Source organism: Pomacea canaliculata, linkage group LG2 (assembly GCF_003073045.1).
Source record: "Pomacea canaliculata isolate SZHN2017 linkage group LG2, ASM307304v1, whole genome shotgun sequence".
Taxonomy (NCBI): Eukaryota; Metazoa; Mollusca; class Gastropoda; order Architaenioglossa; family Ampullariidae; genus Pomacea; species Pomacea canaliculata.
Window position 1 is genome coordinate 13190980 of NC_037591.1, and position 17132 is coordinate 13208111.

General features: G+C 41.2%; 1 protein-coding gene across 1 annotated transcript; it reads left to right on the top strand.

Moving 5' to 3' along the window:
* Positions 1 to 2: 2 nt before the first annotated feature.
* Positions 3 to 12724, top strand: LOC112556503. Its single transcript, XM_025225575.1, has 5 exons — positions 3 to 183; positions 764 to 842; positions 1867 to 3132; positions 4765 to 4843; positions 5353 to 12724. Exon 5 carries the CDS (start codon positions 8337 to 8339, stop codon positions 9930 to 9932), a length of 1596 nt encoding a protein of 531 aa, XP_025081360.1. The 5' UTR covers positions 3 to 183; positions 764 to 842; positions 1867 to 3132; positions 4765 to 4843; positions 5353 to 8336; the 3' UTR covers positions 9933 to 12724.
* Positions 12725 to 17132: the final 4408 nt, after the last annotated feature.

Genomic DNA, 17132 nt, shown 5'->3' on the forward strand with positions numbered 1-17132 from the left:
TCCCAGTAAGTGAGGAGAGTGCCGTGTGCACGAGATAATTAGCTGGACTATATATATCTGCAACTGTCAGCCGACACAGTTACTTATTCCATTATCTACGTGTCACTGCAGCAGCCATGTTGAAGATTCTGCTACTGTTTTGTCTTCTTGGCATCTGCTCGTGCGCTGTCATCCCTGCATCAGGTAAGCAGAATGCAGACAGGAAAGACTAACAATATACCTGTGTATGGTGACCACCAAAAAGATGCAGAGGCTGGTTTAGACACGAATAAGTTGATGTAGTTGTAGACGTCTGCTTCTTCACGTGGAACTGAATGGTTCAGGTGGACAGTGTAAGAATCCTAGTTTAAATGGCTACATTCCACGGGTTGACTGTTCTGTCTCTGTTCGGTCTGTTTCTGTTGTCTTGTATACATTTCTCAACAGGTCTAAGCTTTCTACATTGGTGTAGGCATTCTGATTACGAGTGCCTGCTTTAAAATGCAGGGCTGCATGAGAAAGAATGAGAAATGATGGTTGAGTTGCCAGTTTAACGACGGTCATCTTTGATTGACAGCTGCCAGTATCAAAAGCGTTTAAATTTTGTTTAAAATTGAAATTAAGACAGCAGTCGGAGTAGCATCTCTGGTTGATTTAAGATGTGGAATAAAAACAAAAAAATACCACTCGACCACTTCATCCAGAGTTATGTCTATCAGTCTATTCAATCATTCACCAAACTTAATAATAATGTGTCTAATCTTCGCTGAACTTGTCTTCATAGTGTGTTCAAACATGGTCTACTGCTTTGTGGCTCCGTGTATGGTGACACACTGCCAAGGCTACCCTGATGCCCAATGCAGGTACTTTCATTACACATTTATATCGGTAATATAGTTTCACACACACGTGTAACAATGCATCTTTATCGTTGTCAGCGTGTGTGTGTGTGTGAGAGAGAGAGACAGCTGGTTCAGATAATAACCTTGTTTCGTATCTGCTTTAACAATCACGGGCTGGTGGTAATCATTGCTGCAGCTATATTTCTCAAAACAATTTACAATGATAATGACAATGATCAACTTTATTGGTCCCAGTGGGCAATTTAAACATGGGAAGGGGCTCTAGTTAAGTTAAAAATAAAAGTAAAAGTAGAAGTAGAACAAGTTCACTGCAAGGTGCAAGGTGTACATTATCACGTGAAATGAAGGCCAATTATATATATCTATATACTATAAAACAAACAACAGCTTGCATCAAGATTAATCATGTGCGCATCTACAACACACACACACACAAACACCATTGACACCTCATCTGAGGTTGAGCAGCTGGACCGCAGATGGTACAAACGATTTCAGGTGTCTGTTACTTCTACATGTTGGCATGGAATACGTTTACCTGAGCTTAGTAAAACAAATTCTCTCGAGGTGTTGACAAAATGCGTGAAGCTTTCCTAACTGTTTGTTGATCACAAATAGAAGCTCAGTCCACCATTTCAGTTGCCTGCAATGAGGTTTTCTTAACAGCACAAAAATTAACCATTGTGCATCCCAAAGTTATGATCAAATATGCCTCAGACAGCATCATCTATCACTGAAGCACATATTACCAATATTACCAGTTAATTTGTTTTATCTTTTAATCTACGTGTCGTTTCGATACACCTATCTTGGTCTATTTAATACTTTATATATATCTTAATATTGATTACAATAAGAACTATCTACATGTTCAACAGCTGTTACCAAACAACCGTGTCTTTATTTAATCAGTTCCTCTAAATAGATATTTCATGTTGTTAGCAATACTTTTTTTTTTTACTTAAAATCCACTATTTACTATTTTTCACTATAATTCATGTGTCTTGGTAATTCGTCCTGCCAGGGATAACTACTGTGGAGGCTGTAATGCCGAGTTCTATGATGCCAGCGGTAAACGCATCCTTGACTGTAATGCTTTCTGATGATCTTCTGATGTTTTGAAAGTCCGATAAGGATAAAACCATGTCTCTCTTGTTTAAAAGCTTATGTTGAAATTTAAGTTGAGAGGAATTCGTTTTAACTGACACATTAAAATACTACATACCACAAAGAGATCAAAGCGTTTGATTTTTGTGTGAGTTGGAGGGAGGAGGAGGAGGAGGAGGAGGAGGAGAAGGAATGTCGGTGACAGTGGGGGTGTTTAACAGTGCTGATGCTGTGAGAAATGATTTCAATGGTGATGTAAATATTCTTTACGAGGTTTTCATCCTGTGTGTATTAAATGCACCTTTGTGGGCACGCTGTACATACCTGGTCCAGCCCATCGCAGGTGCAGGAGGAGGGAGGGCTTCATACTTCAACGAAAGCTCGGAGATGTAGATGAATCGTCTGAATATTCTGGCACTGCCGACAAGATCACATTTTACAAAGTCTTACTTGGTTGCACACTATGAACACCAGTTACTTTCAGACGGCAATGAAAAGCGATTACAAGCTGAATAGAGGGTAAGTAAACAGCTTTCTTTGAAACCGTTGAATGTTCATAGTAATACTCTGTGTTGCTCATCCAAGAACCTTCAAAGGTTTATAAATCTCTTTGAAATCCATTGTTTAATTAATCTTGGTGATTATCGAGAATATAAACTTTCAAACTTGTTGACCTTGCAGCCCTATGCAATGAGACTAAACAAACAAAGAAACTAAATCAACAACAGCTGTGACTACCGGTCAGAAAAATATTGATGCACGGCAAAGGTGGGGCACCAAGAGGGATTTTTTTATAATTTCCCCATCATCTTTCTCCATCTAGACAACTCATTCTACAGTTATACAACTCTTTTCATAGCCAAACAATTCATTTCCTCACGGACGTATTCGTGATTTCATAAATATAGAATACATTCTAAAGCTCAACAATTTATTCTTTAATTTTATAATTAGACGGAAATTTACTTTTTAATGGAAAACCTCTTATGTGGCCCCACAATAGTGTATTTTTAGCAGGTGGGTCATTCCCCGTGAGGAAAGTGCCGTGTGCACAAGCTAATTAGCTGGACTATATATATGCAACTCTCAGTCGACACTTACTTATTCCAGTGTCTACGTGTCACAGCAGCCATGTTGAAGATTCTGCTTCTGTTTTGTCTTATCGGCGTCTGCTCGTGCGCAGGTAAGCATAATGCAGACAGGAAAGACGAAAAAAAAAAATCCCTTTGATGTTGTTGTGACGACCAAGAAGGTCCAGTAACGGGCTCAGGCAGAATGAAGCTGATGTAGATGTAGATGTAGATGTCTACTTTTCTGCAAGGATTAGGACGTTTCAGGTTTTTGTAAATGAGAGTTCTGTTCCTTGCAGCTGTGTACACACCCTTCTGTGATGAAACCTCTCTTACTGTCTCTGGTGATATTCGCTGCCTGTTTGTGTTTGTTCATGTGTCTGTTTATCTCATCATATCTGTTTTTCCCACATATTCTCAATTGCTTCACGCAACCCTACAGTGCCAGCTATTTCTACAGCACTGTCTCAGATTGTCACATTTACTCATTTCTCAACAGGTGTAAGTGCTCTATCACAGACGTGTATAGGTGGACTGCTGTCTGTCTGCCGAGACCAACGCTTAGTCTCTTGCGTTCTCCGCTGTTAGTATCGGCGAGCCTAAACAAAGAATGTGACTAAACTGGAAGCTTTGTATACACTTGCCTCGTCTTAGCAGTTAACTGAAAAAAAAAAATCGTAATACAAGTTCGTGGCTCTATTCATTTAGTTTTTATTCCTCCATATTCATGTATTCAGTTATGTGTGTGAGATTATGTGCATTCTTTAAACATATATAGAAGAAAATATTTTTTAGTTGTAATTTTAACCCCGTAAAAGGATTATAATTTCGTCTTAAATTGAAATTGAAACTAATATTATGCCAGAGTAACATACTTGGTTCATGCCATCAGGGCTTCTGCTAAGCTAAATTCTTTGGGGTACCAGGGATCCCTTCTTCAGATTTCTGGGTCCCAGGCTAACTCTAAGGGGTCCCTGTACAATGTGGAAAAAAATCAACAAATCAACATACTTTGTTCAACTGCCTTTCAGGCACACAAAACACTGTAATGTCTAGTCAGAAACGGCGAGATTTCTGTGCCATGAAGTCTGTGCAAGCATCTGTGATGAGCTTATGCTCACTGTACTTGGGGTGCTCACTTTCTTTCCGTTTCTGAGAAGATGATTTTAACCACGCTGTCAACGACATCTTTGAAATAAGTTAATGGAACTCTTCCCGGTAAGGGGGGAAAAAAAAAAACTCAGTGCAAGGGAAGTAACTCTCACCTTGTAGCAGACGACAACAATAGATTGGGCTACGATGTCAGACACTACACTCACCAAATTTTGTATCTGTTCTTCGCCCAAATTTGAAGGGGTCCCCTGGGACCCCATTGACGAAAATTGAAGGGGTCCTCCAAACTTTTAATGCGCACTGATGCAATTTTTTGAGTAAGCAGAAGACCTGCGTTCATGCAATTCCCAAAGGTTGTCTATACATGAAAAGTCATCACTGTTTTTTTTTAATACAGTGATGATGAAAAGCTATTATACCATCGTTAAGCAAATAAATCCAGTTATGTTAGGTGAAGAGCGGCTCCGTTAAACAGTAATAGAAACAGACAAAATATTCTTAGTTTAAGAAATGGAGTATAACAAATACTACTCAACCAGTTCCACCAGAGTCATCTCTCCTTCCATCTAGTCAATTATTCACCATATTTCCTAACTGTATTTGTCTAATTTACGATGTACTTTTCTCCACAGAGTGTCCGAACATTGTCAACTGTTTCGTGGCCCCTTGTCGGGTGACAAAATGCACAAAGTATCCTAATGCTCAGTGCAGGTACCTTCATTACTTCCTTTTAAACATTAACTGTTATAAGCATCGTGATGTATGCGTGTGTTTCCCAATGATTCTTTATCGCTATCAGTACTCGTTGATATATGCGTTGACCAACGCATTGTTTGTGCATGCGCGCGCTTGTGTGTGTGTGCGCGCGCGCGCGCCTGTGTGTCTGTGTGTGTGTGTGGATAGGGGGGGGGGGAATAGGTCGTTTAAGCTATGGCGTGCTCAGGACATAATTTAGAATATATGTATCTATCGTTTAAGCCCAGCTTAACAGTTTGTGTGTCCCTGTAACCTACATGTTTTTTCTATGTCTGAGTCTATTTAATTCTGTAAGTTATGTTCAACTGATTACAATCAGAAGTGTTATGTACAGGTACAGTTATGTACTCCACAAGTTACTTTAACATTTATCACAAAGCAAACTACTTCCTTTAAGTAGATGTTAAAATGCTTATATTTACGATTTTTCTGCTTAAAATTGTCTTGGTTCCTCTCCCTGCCAGGGATAACTTCTGTGGAGGGTGTAATGCCGAGTTCTATGATGCCAGCGGTAAACGCATCTTGAACTGTTAATACTTGCCTTTCTTCTTGCGACGCACTGGAGGTGTGATGGGGATGAAACAATTCATCTCTTATAATTCATTTGTAAGAACACAATAAAGTTCTACGCACCACAATGAAATTAAAGCGTTTATTGTGTGGGTGGTTTGGACGGTGGCAATGATGGTGTTTCAAGAATTGTTGTAAACGGTGATGTAACTATTCTTTAAATTCTCTGCAAACTGGATGTATTATATGAATTTTTATTTATTTTTATTTATTTTTTTTATTTATTTATTTTTTTATCAATCTGCACAGCCCCTCTGTAGACCCATCGCGATTGTAGGAAGGAAAGCTGCAGAGTTCTGTAAAATGACAGGTTGATAGAGAAGCATCATCTCAATATTGTGGCCCTGGTACAACAACACCAGCTCACCGGACTACAACAAAATGCGCATGCGCGCGGGTGTGTGTGTTGATTGCAGTGCCAGAGGTTGTCGCGTAACGCGATCGGGCGTTGTAGGACTCGCTCTCTCAAAGACACACTCGCTATCACACAGACAAACCTTCGCGCGCGCGACGCGAGCAGCGAAGCCAATCACTCCTCAGTGGACACAAAACGCGCACACGAAGCGAGAAGACAAAACTAAAGATTGTTGACTGTCAAAAAAAACAAAAAAAAAAAAACAACTAACAATAAGGAAGAAAGGAAAGAAAAACAAAACAAAACGCCTTTCATACAGGTGGCCAAACAAAACAAATAGGAGAGAGCCTCACCATAACACGCACGCACGAAAAAAAAAAAAAACAAAAACAAATAAAAAAGGGAATCAGACACACACCCACGTACGTGTACACCCGCTCCTCTAGCTAATGGCGCTCGCGTGGTCCGACGCGGCCCTCAACTGTCATCGCAGTTCAAAAGGTTATTCCCCCCTTCCAATGCACTGCCTGAGTCACCCCTTTGCCAGCCTGTGATTACTTTTTATCTTTTTACTTTCTCTGTGTTAGAATGCTACAGACTGCAGATTTCTAACTCTGTTGTACTTGAAATAATAAAGTTACCAAATTAACGCAGGCCGATGCTATAAAAATAAAAACAAGTGCATTTTACATTTTGGCAGACGATGCCGATCCAAAGACATCCACAGGCCGTACGACTGGTATACAGTTGTAGACTAATGTAGTTTGCTTGGTGATGGAGAGACGGGAAGAGAAAGCTTTATTGTGTCGTAAAGTAACTGCACGAAACAAGCTTCTTTGACATCTCACTAAGGGCTCAGAGGTTGTAGTGCCAACGGCGGGCGCCATGCTCTCCATTCACAGAGTGGCCATACATCAGTGACATACCCATCTCTTTACTGTCAATTCCAACTTGCTTGCATTCCCCTTCAGTGGCACATTAATTCACAGACCTCAATGCACAAACGTTCTTCTAGAATCTAGACGGTTCTTGCGCGACAAATCCTGGGTGTCCAGCGGCCTCTGACACCTGACCCGCTACACCGACGGCCCCGCCTACCTTCGGCCTGGAAATTGTATACTGCAGACTTGAACCTTAACATCTGCACGTGTAATGTTTGGGTGCTCCTTCTTCAGACCAGAAGAAGAAGAAGGAAAACAAGATAAGCTAGCAATATTTATATTTAATATTAAAAAAGCAGTTTTTCTTTTTAAAATGAAATACTGTAGCGGCGTGGACAGATCTGCCGTTAAAAAGCACCAATACTCGGCAAAGTCAGAGGAAAAGTTCCCCCCTACCACCACCACCTTCACCACCACCAGCTTTTTTTTTTCGGCGTTCCTTGTTGGTGACGATACCATCATCGGCGCGAGTCCAGCTTTCGCTCCCGAACCGTCTGGTCACCTTACCTCCTCTCATCCTTTACTCTCTCTCCAAGCACACCTCCCTTTATTTTCTTTTTGTTTACAAACACTAACCGTACACGCATTCCGGAAACGTCCATCATTCACACCCTTTCGCCCTCGCACGTGTTCAGTCCGATAGTACTTGGTCTCAGTCTCTGACACATTCATGGCTATTAATATGTTTCTACTTCTCTACTGATATGCTTGGTATTTGTACCAATGTGCTTTATGTATTTTTGTAGTTGATTATCTTTTTGTTTATATATATCGCACTGAGCTTTCTGTAATTTTCGGAAAATGTGCTTTGACAATTATTTATTGTTATTGTTGTTATTATTTTTTACAGACCTTTAAACGCAGGGACTATAAACACTAAATTATAATAAAGAAAGATTTCACGAGCTGACCTCATCTTGTCATTGCCCCCAAGCATGTAAATTCAGCGATGTGGTGTGTTTATACAGCTGGAATTTATGGTACAAACACTCCCCACACAAACACACATAATCTTTATCAACTCAAACTCACACACTGATTCGTTGCTACTCTTCACACACAAATACACCCAAACGCCATATGCAGTAGGACATGCTTGTCCTTTATATGTACCAATACTTGTAATAACAAGTAGTTAGCATTTACTTATCTTTCTTTTGTTTTTACGAAAGTGTTAAAAAATGTTTTATCGTCTTTTCATCCCACAGACCTCGCAGGCCCTTAGAGAAATACTTCTGGATTGTGATTTGTTTATCAAACACACATACATGCGCTACAAACAGCGTGTAACAAGCGCGAATCATTTTTGAAAAAAAGTAGTTTAGGCAATGCCTGCCTCTTCATCACAGCAAGAGATGTGATAAACAGCGGGAGCTACTGCAATCATCCTTCTTATGGATTGGTCCATTTTTTGATGACGTCACACGGTTTGCGTCGCTTTCCACGAGAGCTCCGCCCGTGTCCCCATTGCACGCTGAACAGCGACAGAGAAAGGTTCAAAGAGCGAGGCATTGAAGAAAGATAACTATTTTCTCCATAGAAAACGAAAAAAACAAAAGGACTTTACAAAAATTACATTAAGATGAGTAACCAGCAGCCAATCAAGGTGTGTGAAGAAGCCTTCCTCCGCTGTGCGCCGTGGACACCAATTACCTTCAGACTGCAACGATACCGGATAGTAAAAACAGGCGAGAAAATACATTTTGTTGAAGCTATAAAGTGTTTGGAGGCTTTTGGTATTCGCAGTGATATTGACTCTGTGTGCGCACATCTGAGAACATTTAAAGATTCTGAAATCGCCAAGAGAGTGTTCTGTAATATTCGTGAACGACCACAACAAGAGCCTTGGAGCTTACCTGCTGCTGTCGACCTTTCTGTTTCCGTGGAGGCAAAAGACACCATGGCGTACCGAGCTAAAAAGATCTTTAAGGAGTTCTTGCGTGTCTTCCTTAGTCTCTGCCAGAACCTCATTGAAGATAATCAGTCTCTTGAGCAGAGACTGAAAGGCGCTTTCATTGATGTTTTCGAAGGACTGACAGATTCTAATTTCAGTCTTGAGCCTCACTGGAGCAAAAAACGCATACTCAAGCAAAGCTCTATTTGTTATGCAATACGTCTCGTCCATCGCTCCCACAGAGAATTTCCAGACTATTACAAAACGATGATCAGTGATCTGGCCTTCCTTGCTCCTAAAAACTGGGGAATGTACCAGCGAGGAAATAAGTATAGAGGACACTACACAAAATGGGATATACCTGAAACATTTAGCGGATTTGAATTGGACACCGAATCTGACACACCAAGAGATTGGGATGCCATGCAGGGAGAAAGGATAGTTGATGCTGAGAGGTCTACATTACTGTCTCGTTACAAACGTACAAGATTGGCGGATTCGTTTTGTCCGCAGGAAGAAGGATCGTCTTTACCTAAGATGAGTCGCACAGAGCGCTCAAACTTGACATTGCGACAATTTACACCATCTGACATTGTCGATGAATCTCCTCCCTCCTCTCGGGCATCATCGCCATTAGAGGAGGAATCACTTAATTATGAAGGACTTGACATCAACAGAGAAAGTGACAATATCGAGGACGACGTGGTGACGAGAAATACGCCAAACATGGACACGGATAGACCGCTGATCTTTATTTCTCAGCCTTCTACCTCTCGTGAAGATGAAGAACCATCGACTTCCAGACAAGGGGCTACGACTCTGGCGATGCAAGAATCGACTTCTAGACAAGAAGAACGACCATCGACGTCATATCAAGGGCAACAATCTTCAGCTACTCTTAATGACCCAGAAGTAAGGATTGAAGACGCTCCGACCATATCAACTGTTCAAACAAACGCTGGACTCGATGTCCGTGATGACCTTTCTGTACCATCCACGATGCCTGATTTGAACTCGGCACAAGAGGAAGAAACCACACCTCAAGGCACGAGGGACGTTACAACAGAAAGGTCAGCAGGCGTCAGAGTCGTGCAGACAAATGACATAACCGTTTCTTCTGGTTCTGCTACAGGAGGCTGCAGACAAACATCTTTTGCAATGGAAAATGCTAGAATATTGAAGAAAGCATCGCAGACGCCTGATGCTGCCTGGTTTTTGGATGAATGTATTGCAGAAATGATTGAACAGAAATTCAAGCAGATGCGAAAGAAATATGACAACTGATGATTTCACACTCACTTTAACAAACTTTATATTGTGACTGATGGCTTTGTCAGTAGTAGAATGTCAGAAAAAAAATTTTGTGAACACGGCAACAACTGGAGCAAATGGATTTTTACTATGTTTCAAAAATGGTAAAGTTTATTCATTTGTCATTTTTCGTGTAGATCAAATTTTGTAGAGTTCATTTTTACTTAGACCTTTTTTCTCCTTATATTTTGGTACCGTTGTGGCTATTTCACGACTTTTAATCATTTTCTAACATTCGATCTTGTTCAATAGTCTCTTGCTTTAATCTCACATACGCACTGATTTGCGATCTGATCTTTCATTTTTTCTCTGCCTTTGTTTATGTTGTGCTTGTAATTTTGACATATTTATCTTAAGCTCTTGTTTTTTTTTCTTCTAAAATGCAGGTTCACGTAAAGGACCAAAACACATTATAGCATCTCTTTAAAATGTGTATTCTTCTCACATTCTGTTTTCACACACACATATATATATATAAAGTTTCCTCCAAAGGAACTTTTTTAGCTTAATCATAATATATACATAACTTACAATATTTTGCTATTTTTCGATATTTTGCTTTTTTCTATCCGGTGCTGGTGTTGGTATTTTTGTCGCTATGTATATCACATGGAAATTAATGACCAGCCTACAGTCGCTGTGTTTGTAGAAGCCGTTATTCGCTGTGCGCTGTAGTCGTCAGCACCTTATCGTAGTCAGCAAAACAGCGACATCGTCAACCTGTCAAAGGATGAGAAAAGACATTTTTGAACCAGTCAAAGCGTTACAGAATTCTGTGGCTGTCAATTTGGTGATTTTGTGAATATTTTGTTGACATACTTATCACATGCTTTTGTTTTTTTTTTTTTCAAACGTTTTCCAGTAATTGACATAAGTACATTATGGCATTTAAAATTTTTTTTTAATTTCTAACGGTGAGATTTCAATAATATGTACAAGATATATGGATGTGATTAACAGAGAAACAAAGTGTCAGATTCAAATTTTGTATGCAAAGGACTTGGATAACCTGTTAATGTATTTCATACTTATAATTTGATTAGTCCATAGGGTCGTGGTGTATGCCAGCTTGGACTTTTACCGCACACCTGTAGGACATGTCACGTGTACAGTAAGACAGTTTAAACTGTTGCAGTTTTACATTGAGGTAGTTACACCTGATCTGATTTCAAGTTGATAAAAATTGGGAGTCTCCTTGCAAATAGAATTGCAAACAAAGATTGAAACTGTACTTCTGTTTTCTCTTCTTCATTCTCTCTGTTGTTATGTTCTTTTGTCATTTTTTCTGATGTAGTTACGCCTCATCCCGTTTTAAGTTGAATAAATTTTGGATTTTTGAAAAACCATCGTAGTCGCCTTGTAAAGAGAAATGGATAGAAAGATTGTAATTTTGTTTCTCTTTTCTGTTCACCCCTTCTCTCTCTCTCTCTTTCTGTTTTCTGTATATCGGAAAGTGCACATGCGAAACACAGCTGACAAACATGAATTGCGCGCGCAACTTCCCGAACTCTTCAATAAACATAAGGAGAAGAGCAAAAGGAAAAAAGGAGAAACTTACTAAAGTTGGGAAGTTGTTAGTGGGATTAGTGAATTATTACCGTCGTTATGTCACTAATTTCGACACCATCTCAGCCATTTTGTTAGTAAAAACAAGTGGCTGACTGGACAAGATGAAGAAGACATCCGACACTCTAAAGACCAGCCGAGCATTAAAGGAGGTTACCAAGATGTCAAACGGGTGTGTGTGTTGATTGCAGTGCCAGAGGTTGTCGCGTAACTCGATCGGGCGTTGCGAGACTCGCTCTCTCACATACACACTCGCAATCACACAGACAAACCTCGGCGCGCCCGACGCGAGCAGCGAAGCCAATCATTCCTCAGTGGACACAAAACGCGCACACGAAACGAGAAGACAAAACTAAAGTTTATTGGCGGAGGTATAGTGCATCCACCAGCTCAAAAAAAAAAAAAATAATAAAATAAATAAAATAAAATTATGGAAGAACGGAAAGAAAATGAACACAAAACCCCTTTCATACAGGTGGCCAAACAAATCAAATAGGGGAAAGCCCCACCATAACACGCACGCACAAAAAAACAAAACAAAAACAAAAACAAATCAGACACACACCCACGAAGGTGTCCACCCTCCCCTCTAGCTAATGGCGCTCGCGTGGTCCGACGCAGCTCTCAACTGTCATCGCAGTTCAAAAGGTTATTCCCCCCTTCCAGGCCACTGCCTGAGTCCCCCGCCGTTCACAGCTGTTATATTTTAGTGTCCTGACTGATGACGAAAAGAATATAAGACTACGAGACAGAGCCGTTATGTTTATTAAATATCTCAGACACACACAAGAGTGGAGAACAAGGGGCATAACTACGTTATTATAACAACAACCACGGACAATTACAGTGTCACACCCTCTGCTATTACCATGAACACAGTTCGTCCTCGCGACTCGAATGTCGGGGCTTGGCCAACGGTCTGGTCACATGCAGGTGGTCAACGGCAGTCCGTCCTCAGTTTGCTGACTGTTGATCCTTGTGCGTTCACTTTTCCCTCCGATTGATCGAGTGTGGTGACTGAGCCTGCAGAAAGTGATGTACATGAGCAACACATGTATATAAAATCACAAGGATGGCCTCTCAAGCGTCTCTTGTTCCGTTCCAACAACAGCGTCGTCTGCCCCGACAGACGCGAGACCTTATCTACGCAAAGAGAATTCCCTAACATTGTCGTAGACGCTAAGCGCATTACTACACAAATAAAAATCCCCCAAAAAACAGATTCAGCACATAAGTCTTCCCCCCCCCCCAACACACCTCATTCAAAAGTGCGGCGGACGTCATAAAGCAATCTGAGAAGGGAGAAACAGCAACAGAAACTGGCAGGTCTTTAGCAATTATAGTCGTTCGACTGTCGCTACGATTATCAAGGATAAAGATCGCATCCTTGAACACGTGACAGGATCTGCTCCTATGAAAGCGACAGTGATAACAAAGCGTACTGTACTGGACAATATTTTACTGTACTTATGTTTATTGATAATTATGTAGGGTACTGTGTTAGGATAGGTGTTTGGATAGGCTAAGTGTTTGCAGTACCGTACTGTTACTATGGTACAGTACTGTATGAACGTAGAATCCGACTTACGTCGAAATTCGGTTTACGACACCGCGTAAGAACGGATCAACGTCGTAAGTCGAGGACTACCTGTATATAGTGGCGGGCGGATCAGATGGCGGGCCGGTAAGAGAGAGTAAAGTAGTTCGCGGTCCGAAATACTTTGAGAACCACTGGTATATACTGGCAGGAGGGCAAGCGTGCGGGCCGGTGAGAAATAAGACGCGGGCCGGATGCCTCCCGCGGGCCGCCCTTTGCCCAGGTCTGATCTAGACGGTTCATGCGCGATAAATCCTGGGTGTCCAGCGACCATCTGACACCTGGCCAGCTACCTTGATGACCCCGCCTACCTTCGGCCTGGAAATTGTATACTGCAGACTTGAAACTTAAAAATGCTTGGGTGCTCCTTCTACAGACCAGAAAAAAGAAAGAAAACAAGATATGGTAGCAATATTTATATTTAGATTTAAAAAAAGTTTTTCTTTTTTTCTTCTTCAACATCCCTTGTTGAAAACCATGTCTTGAAAATCTCAGAAATTCATTTGTAAGGACACAATAAAGTTCTACGAACCACAATGCAATTAAAGCGTTTAGTCTGTGGGTGGTTTGGACGATGGAAGTGGGGGTGTTTCAAGAATTGTTGTAAAGGGTGATGTAAATATTCTTTAAATTCTCTGCATCCTGGATGTATTACATGCATTTTTTTTTATTTTTTTTTTATTTGTATTTTATTTTTTTTTTTGATCAATCTGCACAGCCCCTCTGTAGGCCCATCGCGATTGCAGGAAAGAAAGCTGCAGAGTTCTATAAAATGACAGGTTGATAGAGAAGCATCATCTCAATATTGTGGCACTGGTACAACAACACCAGCTCACCGGACTACAAGAAAATGCGCATGCGCGCGGGTGTGTGTGTGTTGATTGCTGTGCCAGAGGTTGTCGCGTAACGCGATCGGGCGTTGTGAAACTCGCTCTCTCACATACACACTCGCAATCACACAGACAAACCTCCGCCTGCCCGATGCGAGCAGCGAAGCCAATCATTTCTCAGTGGACACAAAACGCGATCACAAAGCGACAACACAAAACTAAAATTTATCGCCAGCTCAAAAATTAATAATAAAATAAAAATATGGAAGAAAGGAAAGAAAAACAAAACAAAACGCCGTTCATACAGGTGGCCAAACAAAACAAATAAAAGAGAGCCTCACCATAACACGCACGCGCAAAAAAAAATTATTAAAAAAAGGGAATCAGAAACACACCCACGTACGTGTACACTCGCCTCTCCAGCTAATGGCGCTCGCGTGGTTAGACGCGGCCATCAACTGTCATCGCAGTTCAAAAGGTCATTCCCCCCTTCCAGGCCATTGCCTGAGTCACCCCTTTGCCAGCCTGTTATTATTTTTTATCTTTTTACTTTCTCTGTGTTAGAATGCTACAGACTGCCGATTTCAAACTCTGTTGTACTTGATACAATAAATTTTTAGCAAATTAACCTAGGCCGATGTTACAAAAATAAAAACAAGTGAATACAGAATTTTACATTTTGGCAGACGATGCCGATGCAAAGACATCCACAGACCGTACCCCTGGTATAGAGTTGTAGACTAATGTAGTTTGCTTGATGGTGGAGAGACGGAAAGAGAAAGTTTCATTGTGTCGTAAAGTAACTATGGGAAACAAACTCCTTTGACTTCTCACTTAGGGCTTAAAGGTTGTAGTGCCAACCGTGGGCCCCATCCTCTCCATTGAGAGAGTTTCCATACATCAGTGACATACCCATCTCTTTACTGTCAATTCCAACTTGCTTGCAGTCCCCTTCAGTGGCACATTAATTCACAGACCTCAATGCACGAACGTTCTTCTAGAATCGAGACGGTTCTTGCGCGACAAATCCTCTGTGTCCAGCGGCCTCTGACACCTGACCCGCTACACCGACGGCCCCGCCTACCTTCGGCCTGGAAATTGTATACTGCAGACTTGAACCTTAACATCTGCACGTGTAATGTTTGGGTGCTCCTTCTTCAGACCAGAAGAAGAAGAAGGAAAACAAGGTAAGGTAGGAATATTTATATTTAATATTAAAAAAGCAGTTTTTCTTTTTAAAATGGAATACTGTAGCGGCGTGGACAGATCTGTCGTTTATAGCATCACTACTCGGCAAAGTCAGAGGAAAAGTTCCCCCACCCCCACCACCCTCACCACCACCAGCTTTTTTTTCGGCGTTCCTTGTCGGTGATGACACCATCATCGGCGCGAGTCCCGCTTTCGCTCCCGAACCGTCTGGTCACCTTACCTCCTCTCACCCTTTACTCTCTCTCCAAGCACACCTCCCTTTATTTTCTTTTTGTTTAAAAACATCTACCTGACACGCATTCCGGAAACGTCCATCATTCACACCCTTTCGCCCTCGCACGTTTTCAGTCCGATAGTACTTGGTCTCAGTCTCTGACACACTCATGGCTATTAATATGTCTGTACTTCTCTACGACATGCTTGGTCTATGTACGAATGTGTTTTATGTATTTTTGTAGTTGATTATCTTTTGTAGTTGATTATCTTTTTGTTTATATATATCGCACTGAGCTTTCTGTAATTTTGGGAAAATGTGCTTTGAGAATTATTTATTGTTATTGTTGTTATTATTTTTTACAGACCTTTAAACGCAGGGACTATAAACACTAAGTCATAGTGAAGAAAGATTTCACGAGCTGACCTCATCTTGTCATTGCCCCCAAGCATGTAAATTCAGCGATGTGGTGTGTTTATACAGCTGGAATTTGTGGTACGAACCTTCCCCACACAAACACACATAATCTTTATCAACTCAAACTCACACATTGATTCATTGCTACTCTTCACACACACATACACATCCAAACGCCATTTGCAGTAGGACATGCTTGTCCTTTATATGTACCAATACTTGTAATAACAAATAGCTAGCATTCTCTTATGTTTCTTTTGTTTTCACAAAAGTGTTAAAAAATCTGGTAGCTTCTTTTCATTTCACAAATCTCGCAGGCCCGTAGAGAAATACTTCTGGATTATGATTTGTTACAAACAGCGTCTAACAAGCGCGAATCATTTTTTAAAAAAAGCAGTTAGGCTATGCCTGCCTCCTCATCACAGCCAGAGGCTTGAAACCCAGCGGGAACTACTGCAAACATCCTTCTTTTGGATTGGTCCATTTTTTTATGACGTCAGACGGTTTGCTGCGCCTTCCCAGAGAGCTCCGCCCGTGGCCCCATTGCACGCTGAACAGCGACAGAGAAAGGTTCAAAGAGCGAGGCATTGAAGAAAGATAACTGTTTGCTCCATACAAAACGAAGAAAATAACAGATTTGTGTATCAGGACTTTACAAAGATTCCAGTAAGATGAGTAACCGACAGCCAGTGAAGGTGTGTGACGAAGCCTTCCTCCGCTGTGCGCCGTGGACACCAATTACCTTCAGACTGCAACGATACCGGATAGTAAAGAAAAAAGCAGACGAGAAAAGACATTTTGTTGAAGCTATAAAGTGTTTGGAGGCTTTTGGTATTCGCAGTGATATTGACTCTGTGTGCGCACATCTGAGAACATTTAAAGATTCTGAAATCGCCAAGAGAGTGTTCTGTAATATTCGTGAACGACCACAACAAGAGCCTTGGAGCTTACCTGCTGCTGTCGACCTTTCTGTTACCGTGGAGGCAAGAGACACCATGGCATACCGAGCTAAAAGGCTCTTTAAGGAGTTCCTACGTATCTTCCTTAGTCTCTGCCAGAACCTCATTGAAGATAACCAGTCTCTTGAGCAGAGGCTGAAAGGCGCTTTCATTGATGTTTTCGAAGGACTGACAGATTCTAATTTCAGTCTTGAGCCTCACTGGAAGAATTTTCCTATACGCAAGCAAAGCTCTATTTGTTATGCAATTCATCTCGTCCATCGCTCCCAAATAGAATTTCCAGAGTATTATAAAACGATGATCAGTAATCTGGCCTTCCTTGCTCCTAAAAACTGGGGAATGTACCAGCGAGGAAATAAGTATACAGGAGACTACAGAAAT